Consider the following 24510-nt stretch of genomic DNA (forward strand, 5'->3'; position numbering starts at 1 on the left):
CTTTTAGTTCCCAATTTGCAGCTATGGTAGTAGATATTCACATCCTCTGTCATCACCATGTAGGAATAACTAGTTACTGATTGAATTACTATATGACATTCCATGATTTATGGTTATGTGTGATAGCAAAACCATCTAACTTAAGCACCATGTTGGACATCGCACTTCATTAGACGCAAGGTGGCACACACACAGTTGTACAAGTCACAATGAGAGCAGCACGACTCGTCTCTCGGTTTACAAGATACACGAACAAAATATTAAGAGTTCAGTCTCTTCATTTCTACAAACTCTTAAAAGTACATATTCTCTGCAGGATCTTCTACATACAATTGATTCAAACAGGGAAGCTAGCAATTAAGACACTGCTTCCTGCACTAAGTCATTGTAACAAGAACATCAAGCTTAAGTCAGAGCAACATGAAGTTGGCAAGCAAGTCAGATGAGTAAGCAAGTAAGAAAGTCTTCACATAAGTAATTAACACATAACTGTAGGAAGTAACCATGAAGTGTCCACGAAGAATTAGTGTTCTCCACAACAAAGTGTTCATGAGTTAATGTAGAAGTGTCTGTGACCTACTAGGGTCAGACAATTTCCACCACGTGGAGATTGTTTTTAAAAGTGAGTGGTAGGTATTTATAAATGCCAGAACTCAGTCATACAGTCAGTGATTGTTTGGAATGATTTTGAATTGTGTCCTGATTGGCTGATGCAAATTTTACACTCGATGCACTTAACGCTACTCTTCTGTTTACATAGATTGATTTTTCTCTTAAACTGAGATGTTCTGTCTACCGGGTTTTTCAAACTGTGTGATTCACATCTTCCTGGTTCAACTAACAAGCCTTAACTGTCTGTAGAGATATCTACAGCTTTCTCATTGCAGAATGATTAACCGAAACTCCCATAGTCTAATATATAGACTTCCCACAAAGTCACAATGAAAATAATCTCATTCCTTAAATATATAACATACTTTCAATTATATACTCTCGTGTTTTGCTGTGAGTAGATTAAATTTATTATTATTTACATGATTGATTAAATGTTGGAGTTCATATTTGTTTGAAACTTTGTATGGTTACAAGATTCCCTGTTACTATTTCTCCTTATAATACTCTTTCAGTGAGTGCTTGATCCATAATGATTTTGTCAGTTGTTACAAGGATTTAATCTGGAGTATAATAATTATTCATTATCTGTGCCCATGAGAGTGAGGGGATAGTTATCTAGTTGTACTTCCCCTTAAAAAAGTCACCATTGTACTCATAAGAGTTTGTGTATTATAAGGCAATGCACAACCCTTCATCTTGGAGCTGCTGGCGACCTAGATCATCTATTCTTGTAGATTAACTGGAGGATTATGGCATGGAAGAGTTTTGAGATCATAAGAATAGCTTTATAGCTGAATGGGGTGGGGGATGAATGAATCCTGCTTTACATGTCCAGAACTGTTGAGGTCAGGAGAATGAGTTGTCCTGAGATCACACAGGAAATAAGGATGCGAAACATGACATAGGAGTGCTTGATTCACCTGAGGCTTCAAAAGTTTTAAGCCTCTAGGAAGATTTCATTATTTTCCAACTCCAGTTTCCTGGGTGTGGTGCAAAAGTGCTTGGCACTTCTTGTTGAAGTATAGTTTCTGTTCCTCTGTCATCCACTTGTTATTCCTCTTGCTGACCTCAGATTTCACTGTGTGTATCCATTGATCCTTAGTCTCCCTGCTGGCCTCTCCCCTTTCACTTCTGTCAAAGTAATTCCTTGCTGTTCTCATTCTGTCCATCCTCATAACACGTCCAAACCATTGTAGCCTGGGTCTTCCTAAAAGCTCTGTAGCAGGTATTTTGATGCCAGGCTCCTCCTTTCCTTCATTTCTAATCTTGTCTTTCCTGATCTTTTGGTTCATGGTCATTTGAACAGTTATTGTTTCAGTGATGTTTAGTGCATATTCTTTTTAAACTTGCCATCCCAAAGATTTAATTTCTCCTGTACGTCTGCTTAATTTTCTCCTCAGATCAGAACATAACATGCGAATATTCGTGTGTTAGGGTCTTTGCAATGTTCTTTGATGGATTTTATGATCTGATCCATGACAATGATGAACAGGTTTATTCTCTTTCCAGATGACAAAGAGTACTCTATACGGGGTGGCCTAAAACAATGTGGATCAGGTATATGTGCTTTAGGGCCGGTTCTACCATCTGCTGGTAAAGTGGCTGGCAGCTACCCGGGAGGTAAACTACCTGGAGGTGTAAATCGGCTGGTAGTTTGGCTTGCGTCCAACCACCTCCGCGCAAGCGCTAGGTAGCTACCCGGAGCTAGACACCGATATACGAAGTTGGCTAGACTGATTTTCAGCGATTACTCGCTTTCAAGTGTGGTGCTATCTATCGTCAGATGCATGAAACCCATTTCGATTGTCCTATTTTCCTGTGCTTGCGTCTGCTGATTATCACCAAAAAGCCTAATAAGGGAAGTCTTAAGAGTTATGGACAACGATTCATGTCAAGCTTTCGTGATTTTAATCTATGATCTTCAATATCAATACCTAATTGGGATTAAAATCTCGAGATTACATTTTCTTACGCCAGTTATAACCTGTCATGCAAGGCAGCGTTTTTGAAAGGTATTCTCGTAGTAGACTGGTCAAGTCGCTCGCTCCGTAATAGAAGGTACGCAGGTTTTCATCCTATTTCTAATTTACATTTTAAAATGTATTTTCGTTCCCTGCCGTTGTTCTTAACTCTCTTTTACGCGCTTCCATATACGTATACACACATCTTCTTTACGGACTTATTGCCTTTGAGCATTCTATCTGCAGGCTTCTGTGAATTAAGTATCTCCGCGATGCTCTATTTGCAACTAGTTCTGTGACCTTGTTTAGTTCCAGATGCTTCCATTTATTGATAAAGCATTTCATTTTAATTTTTAACTTTATGAAGATAAAGTTGGAAGGTACTGAAAATGTAAAGAACTAATCGGGATAAATATCCATTCATAGGAAGAGGAATTCGGGAATGGAATAGTTTCCAATTTCTTCGAAATAATTTACAAGCCTATGTAAACAACTAATAGGGAATCTGCTACCTGGGCGACAGTCCTTTGTGCTATTAATCATAACATCACTTGCTATAGGTAGCATACATATAAAGCAATTTTCCTAGTAGACATAATATTGTGATAAGAACGTATGAAAAGAGGCATACAGATTAACACAACGCTAATAATGGAAATAAAAAAGATTCGTCATAATGAAGACTCGAACCTGCACACTTCGTATTATGAAGCGAACTTGTTTACCATTACGCTAGGAAAACGCTTGGGTTAAGTAGGATACATACCATAATATATATCTCGTGTCCGAAAACTGAAAAAGTAGAAAATTAAAGCCCATTTGAAATGATTTCCTAATAGATTTTGATTTTACATCCTTTTAGAGTTTCTTTACGAAAGCTTGACGTATAAAATGTGTTCCCTGCGCTACCGATGCGAGACGCTGGTGTGACCGTTGCAACTAAAGGGAAGCATTAATGTTCAAAATCCTGCAATACAATATCGATCACTGTTACAGTATATTGCTTTTTTCAGTATACTAAGCTAATTTGAGTTGCATATCACCAAATTTGAGTTGCATATCACCAGAAATACAGCTAATAATGTTCAGCTCTCAGAACTTGCCCGGCAGGTAAAGTCTTATCGGGCCCTCGAAGTGGCCGAGAAATTACGCGCCGGGTAACGACGATTTATGCTGCCGATAGCGCTACCTGGGAGTGGTCGGACGGAAACATCCTTTTACGCGGAGGGCAAATTACGCGCTACTTTACCAGTAGGTGGTAGAACCGGCCCTTAGAGGGTTAGTGATACAGATAAATAATTTGAAAAAAAAATTGATATCTTGTGGTTATTTTATCAGCTGCTGAATTTACCCAATTCGATCGCTTCGCGGATGAATTCAGATGGGTTTTGCAAGGCGATGTTACTAAATCTGCACATGGCTTAAGACCGGCTTGAGAACCGTGCTGAGAAATTGACCCCCCACACACACACACACACCCCAAATTCCTCCCCTGGAGAAGTTTTTTCTTAGATTGGTACTCTCAAGGCGGTCTTAAGCCACACACTGGTTTAGTAACATCGTCTTGCAAACCCAATTTAAATTTGCTCGCGAAGTGAACTGATTGGCTAATTTATGCAGCTGATAAAATGACAATGCCGCAAGATATCTATTTTTTAGATTATCCATATGACCAGCACTCTTAACATTCATATACCCAGTTCACATAGTTTCAGACTTCCCGGTATATTTAAAGTAAAACATATTATTGAAAATTCTTCATTTTAAACATTTAAAAAAAATCATTTTAATCATTTTTGTATATCGCTCAGCATTTAGATGAAACTATCATAGAACCTGAAAGAAATACTAACCATCAGTACCTTGTCAAATTAACTGACTTTGAGCTATAAAATAATAATAATAATAATAATAATAATAATAATAATAATAATAATAATAATAATAATAATAATAATAATATGGCAATGAGTGAGGCAGAAAGTTTCATGACAAATCAGCACAAATGCAAGTATGCAAATGATTCAAAATTATGTATTGCTATATTCTTGAGAAATTTGTAATTTAAAAAAAAAAACTAGTTGTCTGGATTGTAGAAGTAATGGAATTTCTACTGTGCTTGTGTATGTTTTGAAGTACAAGAACTTGTTTCTTTCATCAGGCCCCGTTAATCAGAGACAGTATTATTTCACCGACATTGATTCTGATGTAGATGAAGTTCACCTTGCACATTCAAGCAGGTCATCAGTTAAGAGTTCATCTATCTTGACTAGGATTGTCTCATCTGTTTTCAGTTTTATGTATGAAACTGGTCACCGTGTATTTAGTTCAACTGGTAAGTTTCACATGTATAATAGCACTTGGCTTAATAATTCTACATAGGAAGATTTGAGCAATCTGCTTATCATTCAGACCTCTCTTGTATGAAACCTATAACCTGGTCTTCTGCTTCTCTTTTTTTTTTTGGCAGCTTGTATCTGTATATATTGATTTTCTTCTAATTTATTTATGGGTTAGTCTTGGACTGAACAAAAGTTTTAATTTTGTCTTCTGTTCAGGGGCACCACAAAGAATCCTCTACTGGGAGAGGGATGACCTGTAGATATCAAAAATTGACAAAACGTTTTAAAATAACTGCTTTCCAACTAACTTTCCTCTTTCTCATAGCAATTCAGAATAATAAATTGGATTGCTATTAATGTGTACTGGTGTCATTTTAACAAAGAAGTCTATGATGTTCTGATTATCTGGTATTTGTTCACTTTGTTATGCATAATGCTGCTATGGTCTACTGTAGGTAATAGTGTAATTCACCCCTTGTAGTTGCAGCTTGAAGTGTGCATGGGCTATTTATAAAATGTTCCTATCTTTTGTTATGATATGATTTGTTGCTTTTTGTTCCTTTTAATTAAATATGTTGTTGACCTGTTAGACTCCTTTCTCCCTCTTGTTTGTCCTGTTTTCCTAGTCTTTTATCACCTGCATTTGCCATTATTATTCTCTTCCTTATCCAGCTTTTTCTTATTCTGAACTTCCAGAGACATCTGTCAAGACTACCTTTCAATGGTATATGTAAAGAAAACTAAAGTTTTCCTTGTTGGGGATAGCTGTACAATCAGGAATTTCAAAATTAAAAAAAAAAAAATTAAACTCATTTAATCCTAAGATAGTGTGAAAATTGGAATGGCATTATGTACATTACTGTCAATTTGATACTATTACTGTATGGTAGCCCTTGTTCTAGGGCAGATATCCCTTGTGGATTTTCTCTCTTCGCTCTAAGCTTGCCAGGGTCCGAGAACAAACGGATATAGAACTGGGATTGAGGAGAGAGCCCTTGTATATGAAGGAGAAATGAAGATACAGAGATTGTCCCTCTGCCCTTTCAAGTTTGTCTTCTCCATCTGTTGCCTCTTTCCACACTTCTCTCTCATTGTATTCTTCCTATAAAGAGTTCATTTTTATCTTTAATTATATGATGTGATAATTCGTAAAATTGTTAAATCACTGTGAAGTATAATTGAATTCTTTAAGAGTTATGATGATGATGATGATGATGATGATGATGATTTCCAAGCATCCTCAGATATTGTACTTATTCCAAATATTAGCAGTTAAGACAGCTTTATATTCGTTAGTGTGAAATTCAAATGGCTGGTGCTTTCAGGGCAATTGAGGCAAGTATATACACATCTGGTCTTGAATTTTTCCACAGTTGTTGAGTTTGAAGTTTATAGCCTCTCTTTCAGATCGAGATACCCTTTCCAACGTTGTCCTGCCAGGTCTTTGAGTTTTCTTCTTTATGATCAGGAACTGATATTGATTTGTGAAAATCTTGACTGATTCTATCAACGTTGCACTGATGAATTAGAGGTACCTGGCTATTAGTGTATAACACCCCATTCGCCCTGTTGACCGTGACGATGCGGCATGGCACGGACTGTAAAAGACGGGTAGCATTGGGGAGCCGTACTAATTCAAAACTGCTGCACGTCCTTCCATATTGCACAGAGATTGGTCGGAGCAGGGGTCACACACATCCCTCTCACCAGCATCCCTAATGTGCTCCACAGGATTGTGGCCGGGTGACCTTGAGGACCAGGCAACCAACCTCATGTCTGGTAAAGTGTCATTGAACCAGTCTGCCACAGTTCATAAGCAATTGACCAGTGAATTTTCTTGCTGTAAATACAGGCCTTCTTTACAGATCAAGATGGACAAATGGGTAGACTTGATCTGACAGCAGATTCCTATTTCATTCATTGGTGAGGAACAATGGCGGGTGTACCAAGGGTCCCATCCATTACATCCCACGTGAACAGCCCCTATGCAAGAATACCACCACCATTGGACTGAATTGTACCTACTGGCAAGAAGGATTCATTATCTCGTGCTTGGCAACTTACACGTACCTTTCCATTGCCATGTAGAAACTGGTACCTCAACGCGTCTGTTCAGACCTTTTTCCATGCTTAGAGAGTCCAACTACATTTTTCTTTTGCCCATGTCAGTCTTTGTACCTTATGTGTGAAAAGCAGAGGTACCCTAGTGGAACAATGACTTCTGTAACCCATTGTGAGGAGATGGTTCTGGATGGTATGTTTTCTAGCACTTAATTGTTGCCCAGTGTAGAGAATTCAGAAGTGATCTGTTGTGTTACGGCCCAAATATCCGTTATTACCATCTAAGGTAGCAGTGACCCGAGTCATTCTACACTGAGGCAGTTGCCGACTTGGATGGCAGTGGTTTCAGCTGAATCCACATACTGTACACTTTTGATATGGTGGCCCATGGAAAGCCTGCACAACTTTGGGGATGGAATGGTCTATATGTCTGGCACTAACAGTCTGGCCACAATCAAATGTGCTTAGATCTCTTGTCCTACCCTTCCTGGGCTCACCTGTTCCTTGCATGGCCTTTAGGTTTGACAACATTTCAATTTCTATAGTATTACATTCATCAGGCCGATCACTGCACCATTCCTCCAGAATGGCAACTACTGTATCTCTACTTCAATTGCTCACGAGTGTATATGGCAGTTGAAATTCTTAAAATGAAATCATATAGCATAGCCTTTTTCAAAAAAGATGTCACTCTGAAATTAATGATCAGTAAGCTGTGTTAAAACATCTCCTAAATGAAATGGGGTCATGTTTTATTCAAGTGTTTTAATTTTTCTCTCTTGTGATTTACATTACTGTTATGTAATTTTACATTCGATTAGTATCGGTGATGAATAAAACCTTAACATTGACCTCCAGGGCATTTTGTTGAAAAGTTCTGTTTTCTATACAAAGCTATTAACAATGATATGCAATATACTGATAAGAACTCTTTGTATACCAGAAGCTTAGAATTGAAGCAATTGTGCTTTTGAGTTTCTGCAAATTTTCTCATATCGGTTGAAGTTGACATTCTTTCTTCAGAAATTGTTTTTTCTGAGACTGTTTAGTCTCAGATGTTTGACACCTTCCCCACTGAAGCAGAGACTTCCTTTTAGAAGAATAATTTCCTTGAATTTCTTTTTTTTTCCTTCAAAGAGCTGTTTCTGTTCAAGAGATGGATTAAAATGTTAAAATATTTAAATGGCTCTTTCATTGGAAAAAAGTGTTATTTTCAGGTCTCTTTGAAAGTGATATTTGAGTCCTTATGCCAGTACTCCATTGACTGCTACTTGTTTTCTTGGTAGTAATGATGTGACCAGAATTCAGAATTTATCACCTTTGACAATCCTTTGTAGGAAGGCATGAAGGAAGATAACTTTCTGGATTCTTTGAAGCAATATCCAAATAATTAGGCAGTGTCCAACTTGATATACAATTGGCTCGGATCGGCATCTTCAGCCACTCTTTATGCTGTTCACCTGTAGCCATTGTTAATCACGACCATGAAGTCTCATTGTGGACAGTTTGTCACCTTTCAGACTCTTCGCTTTCTTCCTGACTACACACAACACACCATCTACACACACTACCATTAACAGCATCTTTTGCTGTGGAATATCAAAAGGTCACACAACCTTCCATCTTGTAGAATTCATCAACAGTGATTTTCTGCTGCATTCCACATATCATTGCCCTTGAAAACCGCTATGTTGAATAATGTTTTTTGGAGAAATACTGACCAGCACACATTACATCAAGAGCGAAAATTCTTTGAAAAACTCTTAGATGACAGAACCTTACCAGCGAAAGTACTAAGCTGAAATATTCCCCATAGTGCTTTTAACAGGTGCAATGATAATATATTGTCCTTCCCTCCTTGCCATGATTCTATGCATGCTGCTTGATATTGATGGTGAATACTCCAGGGTGTTGCAGTAATGAACAAATCTGAGGCTATTCAGATTTGAATTTCATGTTTGTATCTTTGTTATTAAAATTATCATGTTGTTCACTGGATTTTTAGTGAATATTCTATTAGATTTATAATTGTGAACAGTTCAATGGCTAGCATACATAACATAATCATTTTCCTTCAAGATAATTTTCAGATCTCTGCTTTTTCGCTGATGAAACGCACCTTTCCAATTAATGCTCATATTTCATGAGTTATCTAAGGCTGGCTTGCGTGCTTGCTTGCTTGTTAGTACAATAATAATGGGCTAGTGCTCCATTTTACAAAGAAACTTTGCATCACTGCTACTGGTTGACTTGCTCTTTCCTGACAACGTGGGAAGCTAGATGTACAAAACATCTTGTAACTCACTTGATGGCAATGATTGCTATGGCATCAAGTCTCCAGGATCTGACATTGTGGTTAGCCATTTCAAGTCCTGTTGGTGGAAAAGGTTTTCACCATCAGAATGTTGGTTGGCAAGGTAGGAGAGATGGTAGTATATCTTTTCTAATAACTAGATAGTGTGCCAAAAGCCGTTACTAATTCCAGACCTCTCTGCAGTGTTCATATGAAGCGAGGGCATATGACTCTGTTGATAGCAGTTCGGATGAAGACTTATAGCCTTGAGCAGAGCCGTTGGTGTTACTGTAGCTATGTGCCGAAACCAGGTTTCACCCTCACTGTACTTCATTACCATTACCTCGCACCCGGACACAGGTCACCCATGAGCAAAAAATAGAAAGACCTGCAACAGGAGAGTCGAACATATCCTCGGACACTCCCAACAGTAAAAGCTACATGCTAAAATAAGTTGCTTCTGAGAATTGTACTGTAGTGTGATTTTTGCTTGTGTATCAGGTAATCGATTGTAAAATTAAGTATACGGTTGAACAGCAAATTTATTTAGTGGTATGGTCCTTGAAAGAAAGATAACTTTGGAGGTTAGTTTGTAAATGTCCTGACTAGCCTAAAAAATATTAGTGTTTTGAAGTTAATGAAAAAGTGGCTTACAGCGTTCAGTATTTTTAATACTGTAATATTTAAATTTGCAGACTTATTGTTCTAAAGTTGCTGAATGTCTTAATTTTCCATTAGTAACAAAACACACACTCCGCTGGTGCAAGTTTGACACGTGGGATAGTGTGAGCTAAGGTTCTGATGGAATCTAATTTCCTAGTTTCCCACGCTGCAGGAAGGCGACTGGTGGCAGAGTGATGCAAAGTTTCCTCAGGTTATGTGAACAAATTGGATCCATGAAATGTCACTGTGATATTTGTCCCAAATGGATGGTAATTGCTCTTACTCAAATAAAGTTTAAAATATGCAGTAAATTAAGAAATGGTACGAAATATTTTACTTGTAGAGAATAATACAGATACATACTTTACTACCTTACAACTATTTTTTTCTGCTACATCACAGTGCTCCATCTGTATTTTGTTTGTCTAACACTTTCTTGTGTGATGTCTTTGCTCACTGAAGTTGTTTGAATTAATTAGGTGTCCTTTTCTTGTTTCTCATTCGTTTTGTGCCCTAACTCATTCATTAAGTGATATAATTATTGGTCCAGCGATCAAGCTATTTTCCTTTCAACAAAAAAGGAATACTGTATATTTATTGGTCCAGTGATAATACTATTTTGCTGTTTGAACTGCCCGCGCTAGTCATATGGACAAAGATAATGAGAATTCAGACATAGCACTCTCATTCGTCGGTGCTAACCCTGGACCTCAAGAAAGAAACAAGACGGCGTGAGCAGCGGAATGCAACATACGGAAATCCTGTCTACAGCCTGTATGTACGTATAGATATTTCTCTAGTAACGTTGGTATTTAATTTACTGCAGATTTTACACTTGCATACATCATACATACATCATAATAGACTGTTATGCCTCTCAGCGTTCAGTCTGCAAGCCTCTGTGAATTTACTAAATGTTGCCACAATACTTATTTGCAACTAGTGCTGTGGCCTCATTTAGTCTAACCATCGTCGTCTTGGTCTACCTCTACTTCTCTTACCCTCCATAACAGAGTCAATTATTTTCGTAGCTAACCTATCCTCCTCCATTCACCTCACATGACCCCACCACTGAAGCCTGTTTATGCGTACAACTTCATCCATAGAGTTCATTCCTAAATTAGCCTGTATCTCCTCATTCTGAGTACCCTCCTGCCATTGTTCTCACCTGTTTGTACCAGCAATCATTCTCGCTACTTTCATGTCTGTTACTTCTAACTTATGAATAAGATACCCAGAGTCCACCCAGCTTTCGCTCCCGTAAAGCAAAGTTGGTCTGAAAACAGACCGATGTAAAGATAGTTTTGTCTGGCAGCTGACTTCCTTCTTACAGAATACTATTGATCGCAACTGCGAGCTCACTGCATTAGCTTTACTACACCTTGATTCAATCTCACTATATTACTATCCTGGGAGAACACACAACCTAAATACTTGAAATTATCGACCTGTTCCAGCTTTGTATAACCAATCTGACATTAAATTCTGTTGAATTTCTTACCTGCTGACATCAATTTAGTCTTCGAAAGGCTAATTTTCGTACCATACTCATTGCACCTATTTTCAAGTTCCAAGATATTAGACTGCAGGCTTTCGGCACAATCTGCCATTAAGACTAAGTCATCAGCATAGGCCAGACTGCTTACTACATTTCCACCTAACTGAATCACTCCCTGCCATTTTATACCTTTCAGCAGATGATCCATGTAAACTATGAACAGCAAAGGTGAAAGATTACAGCCTTGTCTAACCCCTGTAAGTACCCTGAACCAAGAACTCATTCTACAGTCAATTCTCACTGAAGCCCAATTGTCAACATAAATGGCTTTGATTGATTTTAATAATCTACCTTTAAGTCCATAGTCCCCCAGTATGGCAAACATCTTTATTTGAGTAAAAGCAATTATCTTCCGTTTGGGACAGATATTACAGTGACATTTCATGGATCGGATTCGTTCACATAACCGTTTCCTCATAAAATGAGAGCACTGTGTAAGTCTCAGGTTTTCAAAATTCTGGATTTTTCAGTGGTTGGAAATTTTTCTTGTCCCATTTCAGAAGCTTTCCCTAGGATGTCTGAATGTTGAAAGTAAAGCATGGATTTTGATCTAGGTATGGTGCCAACCAACTACCAGAGGTCTTGAAGGTTTGACATATTTCCAGCAGATAGCCATGCTCGATAAATTTCAAGGTTTTTAAAAAAATAATTTCAGAAAAAGACTTGGTAAACAGTTGATAGGGAATCTGCCACTTTGAGCGTTAGCCGTAAATACAGATAAGTATGGATTAATTGATTGAACCACACTAAAATTATGAACTAATTTGGTTTTTCTTTCTTCAGAATCCCGTCATGCTCACAAAAATTCATCACGTGTTAGCTGGTTTCAAAAACTTAATGTGCTACATTATTGGACTGTTTGTAATGCTCTTCTGCTGGATTTTTGGCTGCTGAAATTTTTTTCGAGGAGAAATGAAATCGCTCCAGAGGAGAATGAAAGGCAGAGTCGTGTAAAATATTTTCTCTTGTTACTGATTCCACCGTTAATACTTGCTGGTGAGTAAAATATTCTGGTACGTACATTTTTTTAGTTAGTATTATGTGTGTTAATTTTTTTCTTTCCCATACCATGCACAATTGCTATAGGTCTAGTGCATTCTGATTGCATGTTAACTGCTAGAGTTGTTGACATGTCTACAACAGAGCTGGTCAAGAATCTTGGCTCTCAATCATCCCATTCTTTTTGTCTGGCATAGAGTAATCCCAGACAAATGATAATTTAATTTGTAGCTTCAAAGCATGTTTGCATGTGCTGATCATGTTCAGCACATGATCAGGACATAAAGAAATGCTAGTGGATATAGAGATTATTGCCTGTAATGTTAGTTTGCATCATGATTTGTTAAATTTCATATTGGAAAATATCTTGTTGACATCTTCTGAAACCAAATACAGTAAAACTAGCTCAAAGCGGCATTGCAACGAACCCATCTTTTTCTGAATTAGACAAGTTTTCTGCATTACAAAAAACATTGTTTTTCCTTAAACACCGGTCACCACAAAAGAGAACAGTATACAGTAGTTTTAAATATTATATGGAGCTTACCTGTCTCTGCCTACGCTTGATACTCGGCTGTCCATATTGATATACATATTATATACTTTATTATTACTGCACTTTATTATTACATTATGATAGTATTTCACTTTGACACTATCACAACACTATTTCACAATTTCATGACACTGGATATACGCTCTTTAAACTTTTTTCAGTCACGTCACACTGTAGACTACTTCACAACACTAAGCTTTCTTCTACTGATCAAACAAAGAAACTTGTGTCCTATTCTTCTTTAATCATGTCTTTCTGAATTTAGTTCTGAACTGAGTACATTAGTTCAGGAAATGTGGAAGAGTTAGATTTAATGGTAAATTTCTTTAAATGCACTGTAGGACATGTTTGTGGGTTGAAATCTTGTTTTGATCTTAATCTTCCTGCTCATCTCTTCTTCTTTTTTTTTTTCTTCCATCTCTTCTTTTTTCTCAGCCTTTCTTACTAGAAGGGGTGTAGCTGATTTGAAATTGTGATGTCGTAAGTTATCACTTCGAATGAGGTTCTCTGCTTTGCAGGGCGGGTTTAGTGCTTGATGCAAATCCGATATTGCAGATATGTTTTCAATCGCTTAATTCATTCCATCATCTGTATTATCCTTTTCAAACCCTGGTTTGATGAAACACTGTCACAGTTTCTGCCTTAATTTGCTTTACAGCCAGTCCAATCCAGTTCACTGCATCTAGAACTGACACTGCTTTTTGAACTGATACAGATCTTGCCAGGGTGTAGTAAATGTCAGTTGTTTCTATGTGAAAATCAAACATTGCATTAAAAAGCACAGTAGTACAATTTGAATGTGAAAATGATGTCTATATCCATTGGCTGCAAGACTTGTATTAGGTGGGAATCAGAACAGTTTCACATTTGACAGTGTTCTTTGGGTAGCAGGTGGCATTGTTAAGGAAAAGAATCTTTCCTTTTTCCTTTTTAAGTTTTGCATTTAATCCATTCAACTACTCTTCCATTAAAGTAGCAGTCTTCCAAGCACTGTCAGTGCTTCACCAAACCATTAGAAGGTTCGCTGTCTTCCTGATCACAAGGTTTTTCCAATTCTCCCTCCATGTTCCCACACAATAACACAATAAATAATGAAATTTATATCCTGTAATGAATACAGTCCGGGTATTCAGGCTGTAATAGGTTACAACCCAAACATATTAACCCACCGTTAGTCGAGGGGTGAATGCGGCGTTCACTATTAAAGTAATTTTGCTGTAAAAGTCCGGAAGCCAGAGATAGTGGCGTGTAACTATGAGTAGCTGTTCATTGGAATGCCAGGAGTGAGGGGGAGATTAGTCAGAATGCAACTGCATCACCTTCAGTGAGTTCATTGTTAATGAACTGTGCACAGCTACGTACCAGTGAGTGGAGCGCTCACCCTAGACCATCCATGTTAAACATTTTTACTGATTTTGATTGATTCTTGATTTCCATATTTTCTGTTTGGCTTGCCAAATTCTTGGAAATTTTTAGATCAATTACCCAGTTTTGATTATTGTTCACATTATTTACAACATGAGAGTTGAAAATCAATAGGCTAATTAGCTTTAAGAGGAATTGTATCATGCAGGGAATAGGTTTCAGGACGGTAACAATTCTTCTGATGATTCTGAGGTAGATAAGGTTGTAAATAATGACCACAACAAAGTAAACAACCTGCTGAAAAATGTGAAGAGTAAGAAAGTGGCGTTAGTTTTGGGCCTCATTACACTCGCCCTGGCAGGACAACACAATGGAGAATCCACACACCTAATCAGCGCAGACACAGACCAGGGAGGTGCATCGTAATTCACCGTGCAGGAGTGACAGGGGAGGCCAGGAATTCAGAGACAATTACTGAAGTATGGAACATTTTTTTTCCAGTGTCGGTTCGTGAAAAAATAACCCATCATATGACGAAATTTTAGTTGTTTTGAGGAAGGTGTTCTTTCCGGCAATATAAGAAAAAAGAAAACACACTGGCAAAGTACGGTTTGAAGATGTTTGCTGTAGTAGATGCGAGAATATTTTATACACGAAATATTGATGCTTATTTTGGAAATCGACCAGAGGGATATTTGGATAATATACCAAGTGTGAAGAGAATGACTTTGTCAATTGAAGGCTTTGGTCGGAGCGTGGTAGTGGACAATTGGTTCTGTGTCTACTTCAAACGAGTTGGCTATTAAAAAGAATTTTACAATCGTAGTGACTTGATGAAAAACAAAAGGGTACCTTTGGAAACTGTAAACACTAGATGAAAGCGTGCTTTCTGTAGTCCCATTGGATTTGACGAAAACGCAATGATCGTGTCTTAAGCTCCTAAGAAATATTGCAGTGTCATCCTTTTATTGACAGTGCATGATTCTGATTGGACTGATGAAGCTTCCGAAGAACTAAAATGTATGTTGTAAATAAACTATAACATTTATTTGTATTGAAAAGGTGGACCCTTTTAAGTTTCCTATCTTCCATTCTCAGTTCAATACGGACAAAAATGAAATTCTTAGATTTAAATAAAGTTCTATTATGATTTTCTGTAACCTTATCAAAGACGGACTGGATGTCTTTGTTGGCATGGGGTTTGAGTACTCAGTTGCAAGAATTTCATTTTGATGGCCTCTTAGAAAATTCTCTTAATAGTGGTGGAAAAAATTCACAAATCATTCTGAATTGCAATACTGGAGCAAAGCTTTCAATAAGAAAATTCCGAAAAACTTTGGGTCTAGATCTCGCAGAGACACACATGACTATAAGAGCCTCATAAAATGGTCTGAAAAACTATCTGTGACTGAAAAATAAAGTAATAAAAAGAACAACTCAAGAACAAATAACAGCGAAAAAATAGTTTACTAAAGTTAAGAAAACCCCGCCACGTAAGATAGGTGAGCGTCGCACTTACCCTTGACCATCTGTGTCCGCCTGTCAGGCTTGACCAACGACAGATTAAGCAAATAACAGGTATAGTCTACCCAGACAACAGTTCTGCTAGGAGATGTGCATAAACAGTAGGGTCCCTGGCCTACTAGAACCCCTAAGATGTATGTTACTGTAGCTACGCTATGGAAGAGCTGGTAGATAACTCTTCCTACCAGGTAAGTTGGTTTACATTCCAAACTATTACTGCCCAAACATCCGGACTCTAGTAATGAAAATGCCATCCAGACATTAAAGAAAGCTAATTGCTACATGAATCTAAAAAGAAAAGTTGCTAAATCGATTAGACATTGAACTTACTTGAACAACGCTGGAGTACAGTAGTTGTTTTTAATAGTTTAACTGGACTAACTTATACAGGAGTGAAAAATAATTTTATAATACTTTTATTCAAGAAATGACCAATATTTTAATTGCATACTTGCTTTCATGTACCTTAGACACTGTCTATCATTCATAGCAAATTTTAAATGTTTTAATGTTTAAATTATTTTTACTAAAGATGGCCCAAACACTGGGCTGAAACATGTATTCTAGAATGTAAACAAAATATTGTTGGCTTATTTCTAAAACCGTGTAAGTCATTTTTAGCAAACTCTTCAGGAGAGGAAGAATGTTATAAATTTCACTGTTGTAATTTTTCATATTGTTTACTGTTAATATCTCTATTGAATAGCATAAGTAAGTATTTCAAGTCAGTCTTAATATATAAGGTAGAATACATGGTTTTAAGAAATAAAATTCTAACCTTATCTGGACTTAAATATGTATATTGTTGTATACAATTGATTAAAAAACTATAAATCTTTACACTCCAATAAACTAAAGCACTTCACACTTGTAAATAAATAAAAATTATTATAACAATTACTATAGCAATTTATATAGTTTTGTTACTGCTTATAACTCCTGGTCACTAATCAGTATTTCAGCTGACCTGCTAAAGGGAATGGCAAGCGTAGTAACAGAGCGTTTATTATGCTGGTGAAAATAGGAAAGGTATGTAAAGTTTGATGACAGGTACAGGAGAGTTCTGTTAGTGATCTGAACACTAACAGGGCTACATGAAGATTTCCGAGTTCTGCAAATTTCAGGAGGGGAAGTTGCTTGTAATAAGGTGTGACATGAGTGTCGTAGCGTAACAAAAATATAAATCTGATGCAGGAATTCATGGTGCATCGTATTTTTCTAAATTCTTCTGTTGCATCTATGAATACAGTGTCACAATAGTAGAATAAAGGGAAAACTAATGGTTTTTATAAGCCTGACTTTCATATTTAAAGGTAAAATGTTATGATGGTATTTCAGAGGATTGAGTGAGGTATATACCCTGTTACAGATACGTGTGACGTGTTCATTCCAGTTTAGGTTTTCATTTATAACAACACAGTCTACGGCCTAAGATGGATATTCATCACAGGATGATGAAATAAATGCGACTGAAAACTTCTACTGAAGTAATAGTGTGCTGTTGTTTAATTGGTGGCTTCTTTATGTTCCACTTCACTACAAAGGGCACTAGGAAAGTTTTGTAATGTGAGCGAACGCTTTAGACTTTTGAAATTTCCACCACACTCAATACACTTTTCCATACCATGATATTTATCACATATAATACTTCTCCATACGTCGAAACAAGTCACTGAACCAACTCTGCCACTTTTCTTCGGTTACATTTTCACACTCTTGATCCCATGCTGCGCCAGAAGCTCCTAGTCGGATGCAAAATGTTGCATTTTCAGCTTTGTCTTCACTACTGGGAAGAGTGCAAAGTCACATGGTGCAAGATCAGGACTGTATGGAGGGTGATCAAACACAGTCAACCCTGATCTGGCAAGAAAATCCATTGTTACATTAGCACGATGTGCTGGAGCATTGTCGTGATGCAAGAGCCAAGTGTTGAGCCGTGACCTTAGACGGAGCTGCTTGAGAGCCTGGATGACCTGAGGCAGACAAGTCTCACTGTATCACTTTGCAGTAACTGTCCTTGTGTCTCGCACAACCTGAGTCAGGATGCCCCATTTAGTGAAGACTACTGCAATCATCCTTTTCTTCACTGACCTTGACTTTCGCACAGTCACAGGAGTACCCTCATCTTCAAACAGCCACACCTTGTTCTGGGATTTTCTTGGGACATCGTAATAATAAAGCCAAGTTTCGTCACCCGTATTGATGCTATTGACGTTACGCAAAGTTCCATTTTCAAACTGTTTTAGCATTTGTTGGCACCATTTCACTCGATGTGCCCTTTGTTCCTCTGAAAGTGAATGGGGCACCCGAAGGGAACAAACCTTTCTAACATGGAGATGATCATGTAGAATTGAATGAATAGCTGGTGCAGGAATGTGGAGGGTCTCTTCTACCTGTCAACCGCCTCTCTTGCTGCAACATTTCCGCACAGCTTCAATGTTTTCCTCAGTCACCGATTCAGACGATCCTCTTCAACCCCAAAATTTCCCCTCTGGAACTCTTTGTACCAGTGGAAAATTGTTGTCCGATGTGGACAGTCTTTCCCCAGCACAGGAGTCATTTCCTCCAGGCACTGGTCAACAGTTAATCCACGAGCAAAATTGTAGCGGATAATTGCACGATATTCACCTTTAGACCACACTGACATCTTAACTTGCTTTCAATCCCACTGCTTGGTAACAACTGGTGTGAAGGTCGTGCCTTGCTGTCTTCTAGGCCGGTTTTCACCCCTCTTTTCATCCCTCACCATAACAAGGGTGTCCAGCCAACCGTTCTTGCATATTGCAAAACTTTCCTAGTGCCCTTTGTACACTTCGAAAACTTGCCTTTATTTTTATCATGTTGGAGGTCACCACTGTTGCCGCTTATAACTCCTGGTCGCTAATCAGTATTTAATGCATTTATTTAATCTGCTGTATGTACAAAAATAAGACTACAAGCAAAAACACTTCTTAATGAATTCTCCATATCGGGTTCCTCCTTTCCTATTTTTTTTTTTTTTTTTGTTTTTTGTTCTTTTACTGCCTTCTAAAATCTGCTACAATAAATATCCATAAAACTTACAGGTTTGTTGAAATGTTAGACTAAGAAACTCGCGAGATCACAATCAAACTATAACTATTAACAGGTTAACTGGCAGTACAATCATGGGAATAGAACCAGCTTTTGGGTGGTTAGGCCATGTGCATTTGCAGGGTTTCGCCCAGACGTGCCATGTAGGCTCCTCAGTTGGATTAGCACGCCCCTCCAAGACACTTGTTAGCAGTGGCGGACCAGCTGCTGCTGCTACTACTACTACTACTACTACTACTACTACTACTACTAAAATGTTTTCATTTCTTCCCTGAAGGGGGAGGCGGGCCTCTTAGACGGTGACGCAGTCTCTCAGGCCGGGAGATTTGTTACGGTGAAGGAGATACATGGGGGTGATGGGATTGGCTGCCGTGGCCTATACTAGGAACTGTCCTGGGATTCGCTTTAGTGCAGGAGAATAAAAAACCACGGAAAACCATTCTCAGGACAGCCAACGGTTGGGGCAAGTCGTGAGGTCCAGCCCTGTCCAGTCTCCCAAATTCAGAGGCGTAGAACCATGGTAGAGCCGTGGCCACCCATCCCCTGCTTGGTTGGCTGGTCAGATCTACTCTGCATCTACCGACCGACCAACTGCGTGGTCCCGCCGTGTTAGCAAGTAGTGATTGCTAATCTGCTAAAGGAGAAGTGAATTCTCTGTTTTCTCCCCATGGAGATAAAATTCCAAAAATGGCTTTCACGGCGCTAAGTGAGATTTTTGATGTCCGAATATGATTTTAGGCTAATAAACTTTGCTCCATTTCTCCACTTATTTACAAAAAAGTGACCCTTTAGGTGGAGAAAACAAAAATAATTAAAATGTGTATGCCAGGATAAAGGTGCCCATATGTGTTGGGTTTTCTTCATGTTAGAGGATCCCTTTATGAGTATTATTTTCCTGCTTCTGTATCTGGAATCGGCTTTTTGTTAATCAGCTGACACAAGTAATGCAATTAATCTAAGGAGAAATCAGAATGATAAAATTTAGTAACAAACAGTAATTATTTAAAAATAAATAATTTATAAGTATGAATGGGCGACAACTGATTTGGAGGACATCTAGTAGAACATTGAATAATTTGAAACTAAAAACTGAATATATTTGTAAAGAAAAATAAATTTATTTCAATTCTGTCTTATAAGCGATCGAAAATTCTCTTAAGAGTGTTTATCCAGAATGAATTGTCAGCGTATTGATGTAGGGACCCGGGCTCATTTCAAGGATGGGCTGAGATTAACCACGTTTGGTTAATTCTTCTAGCTCAGAGATAGTTTGTGATCATCCTAATACACCTTCCCTTACACACTACATATCACACTACTAACCATTACAGAAACGTGCAACAGTAAATAAATCCCCGTATGGTTGGCTTCAGGAAGGGCATCCAGAATGCAGGGTTTGATTCTCATTGATGCTGATTCCAGAAAAAAGGGAAAAGGCCATAAAAGTAAAATTATCTCTTAACTACCTATATCAGAAACATGATCGACATGAACTGATAACAAATGTGTTAAAAATTGAAGACTACCGGTATCATAAGTTTAGGTATATAAACATTCATATATATGTACTAGCTGATGTACCCATGCTTCGCTACAGAATTATACATTGTATACAGTGTTGTAGGTTAGGTAGAGTACATGTTGTGAGCAAGACTGTATTAAATTGCATAGCTCTTAACGTTACCCTAGAAACGCGACGGAGGAATCACCACGCGCCTTTTCTCATATGAAGACTGCATTGGGGGGTTTTCATTATAATAGCAGACACTCAATCTCCACCTGCCTTTTTACATCTTCAGAAAGACTGTCTTAGTGGTTTTCCCAACTGAAATAAACATAGGTCATTACAATGACGCCAGTAGGAATGGCGCAAGTAAAAGCAATGATTTCACGTGAAATACTTAATCAAATGAAAAACCACACATTTTCTCACTTTTAACAAACAGTAATACGCTGCCAATCTAACAGTCCAAAGTTAACAAACAGTAATACGCTGCCAATCTAACAGTCCAAATTTCCAGAGCTGGAATGACCAGGCCGCAGACAGCCATGATCTGTGAAAACTTTTAGTCTTTTTTCGGGGAGGGGGGTCGAATGGTGGAGAGTCCCAGGGCAAAATCTATGCCCTTTTACTAATGTTTCCTAGGGAGTACCTGATGAGTCGGAAAATCTCAATTCACTACACTGGCAGCAGAAAAATCTATGACTTGGAGGCAATTTTTTCCTCCAAGCCAGAGGAGAAACACCTTGACTGCTAATGTTGAATGAAATGAATGTAGAATTCAATAAAAGTGAAGAAGACGCTCTTTTTAAGAAACTTCTCTTTTCAGGGTTGAATTTTGAGTTGTTTAATGAATTGTGGTGCTATAATTTGATATATGCCTAAATTTTAATTCTGTACCAGGTCAGACTACTACTACTACTACTACTACTACTACTACTACTACTACTACTACTACTACTTGAGCCTTTGCCTTAAGAGTGCACACTGCTCATTCTAAACAGCGCGTCAGTGTAGGGATCAAATAGCTGGAATACTACGATGAACCAGTGAGTTACGTACCAGCAGTACGGTATCAGAAAATGTATGAACTAGAGGAATGACACGCTAAAGAAGAAAGTTTTCTAACTCCCCTGCTATTTCCTGCCAATATTCAGTCAGGTTGTTATACTCAGTACGTATCAGTATTTCCATCTATCGGAGTTGAGCGGCAGCATAAGAGACAAAGAACATCACCCCAAACAATGTAATGTAATGTTATTGTTGATCAATGTTATGCGCTTTCAATAATGTAGGCCTTCACATTTAGTTTTCTTCCGACTCTAAAATACCATTCTTATCATAGTCGGTACAGTAAAATTGAATAAAACATAAATGTTCGGAAATTGTATTCTCTATAACTTTTGTTATGTAGTACTTTTCGATAGGACCAATGACATAGGTATTTAAAAATTAAATTTTAGGTGCCTTCCCCTAAACTACAATTTCATACAGGGTGAATAAAATTGTTTATAGCTTAGACTGTAGTTTCTTATTCCCAGACTCTATAATATACCGATTTTCATTAAATTCTGTTTACCCATTTTCTCGTGGCTCGGCGTTGATGTGAACTTGGAAACAAAAATACAAATTCATGAATATATGTTATCAAAGCCGGTACGGTAACAATGTATGCCTTAAATGATCGGAAGTTTAATTCTATATAACTTTAGTTACGTAGTATTTATCGATAGGACCAATAATAATATAAATATTTGAGAATTAAAATTTAGGCCTTCCCCCTAAACTACCATTTCACTCAGTGTGAGTATCCCCCGCCCCCCAACTTCACATACAGATTTTCATTAAATTCTCTTCAGCCATTTTCTTGTGATGCGTGTACAGACAGACAGAAATTATGGAAAAGTAAAAAGTGCATTTCCTTGTTGCTATGGACATGACCGGTACAGAAATACTATTATTTTCAAATTGTAGGCAATGTACAGACAAAAATCTTATATATATAATTATAGGTATTTCAAACCTTACAATATTTAGACAATATACTTTGTTTTCAGTTTTCCGTATTCAAGGAAAACATTTTACCGTAGACAAGAATGACTTGGTGTGGAGTGCAGATAATTGAATGTAGTATAACATTTAAAAAATAAAAAAAAGCAAATCTTCCCCAAAATTAACATTTTAATTTATTTTTCAATAAATTTAACTACATTCATAGAGAAACTTTCAAAGAAAGTGCAGTATTTTGGTTAAATTGTTGTTTTATTTTTCAAAGTCTTGATTTCATAATTGTTTTAATTTAATGGGTTAAATTTTCGATAACCCGTATGAGCTGTTTACATTTGCGAAGTCCTTTTGGGTGGGGTTCGAACAGCTATTAACTCCCCTCATCTGGGTATGGCCTTGATGATGGGTTTCTGTAAGTCAGCAAAGTCTATGATAAATCATTAAAAAAAACCAAAAAAACATCTCAACATCTAGGCCTTGGTAATGGCAGGCCAGAATAAGAAATGGAAGCAGACCCCAGGAAGATGGATGTTCTGAATTTGATACAGACAGCTAGTTTGTGATAGGATCTAGAGTTTGTGGCTTTTAATAAAGTTTGTCCTCGTCCCTTCTTTCTGTTTCTTTTCCTGCTCGTCTTCTGTATGTTTGTGTGTTGGGTGTCCTCGTTTATAGTTCTTTCTCTCTCTCTCTCTCTCTCTCTCTCTCTCTCTCTCTCTCTCTCTCAAGTACGTTCAATCATTTTAAATCACCTAAATTACAGTTCTTTCAGGTATGCTCTCCTTTTTTAACTATAGATCAGTAACTAATGAATGGATATTTGTGTGGTTCTGTTAGTGTTTGGCTTTAAAAGCATAGATTTTAGTTTGATCCTATTCTATGGCTTTCAAGTGTTTTTAGTTATTACAGTATATTGGGGTAATTCATTTTATATAATGTCTGTTTTCATTGTTAGTGGCTGTAAAAAGTGTGGTCACATTAAAGTTTTAAGTTTTTAAGAAATGGCTATGGAAATAGTAAAGAGGATCTGACTACTAGTAAAATAATAATATAAATGTAAAGCTGAAATACAGAAAACGTTTTATTCTCTACTACTATGACTGCTGTTTGTTAGCCTATTCATCTTCTGTATTTGAAACCACTTTTTTAGAAAAATTAACATTTTATTGCTCATTTGAAAACTAACCTTCTGGTTGCTACAAATTTCTTTACTCTGCTTTTTAACAATGTTTTCTGTTCTTTAATTCTTTCTTGAATATTTTTCAGGATTATATGTGGCCCAGAACTTTTATTCTCCTTATCCAGCACTGATACCTGATATTGTAGACAATGTTACATCCCCTCTTTCAGATCTTCACTTCCCTACTTTGAGTTGGATTTATCCTTATTTTCCTATTATTAAAGATAGTCCTCTTGATTTTCCCTCCTTAGATTTCAGTATCCTTGGACTCCATTCTGTCAGTAGTAATTGGTTTTATTTTCCCTCACTGAATTGGTTGGACTCCTTTATACCCTCCTTAAATTTGAGCCTTTCAGATTTTCCAATAATAGCCTGGTAAAATGAGGCAATCTAACATCTGCATAGATATTTCTTATTTGTATATGGTTTGTATGTTTTGCCTGATTGTTTTGCATGCAAGCTGGACATTATTTATCTGTACTTCGTACTTACTCTTTTAAAAAATAAAATCTCTTAGAGATTTCGTTCCAATTTTAATTGGAACTTTTTCCCAGGGGCTTGCATTTGTAATTGATTTCTCTTTTAAGTTTAGGAATATATTTTCATAAGCATCAACTTACGCTTAATTTCAGCAACTGCTGCTATTAAGTCATAATTATCTTGAACAGGTCAGGTTCCAGCTTTCAGCCAGTCCTGTTGGGAACGTAACCCTTCCACTTTCTTTCATCTCCTCACATTCTTTTCTGTTCTGTTCTCCCTCTCTCCATTCGAGTCCTGTGGCCTCTGCACCTTCCTTAACTCCTAGCAGCAGTCTCT

The 24510-nt window shown here is 37.5% G+C and overlaps 1 protein-coding gene across 3 annotated transcripts in view; it reads left to right on the plus strand.

Moving 5' to 3' along the window:
• The window catches only part of LOC136875926 (klaroid protein), a 301369-nt gene that overhangs the window by 185827 nt on the left and 91032 nt on the right, over window positions 1-24510 (plus strand). For 2 of the 3 annotated variants that reach the window (XM_068228357.1, XM_068228359.1), the window contains 2 exons: window positions 4738-4911; window positions 12277-12489. In XM_068228357.1, coding sequence (XP_068084458.1) covers window positions 4738-4911; window positions 12277-12489 — 387 coding nt within the window. The remainder of the gene's footprint in view (window positions 1-4737; window positions 4912-12276; window positions 12490-24510) is intronic. The other variant, XM_068228358.1, reaches the window with a different exon arrangement.

The sequence above is a fragment of the Anabrus simplex genome, chromosome 6, assembly GCF_040414725.1.
Source record: "Anabrus simplex isolate iqAnaSimp1 chromosome 6, ASM4041472v1, whole genome shotgun sequence".
In the NCBI taxonomy this organism is placed as follows: Eukaryota; Metazoa; Arthropoda; class Insecta; order Orthoptera; family Tettigoniidae; genus Anabrus; species Anabrus simplex.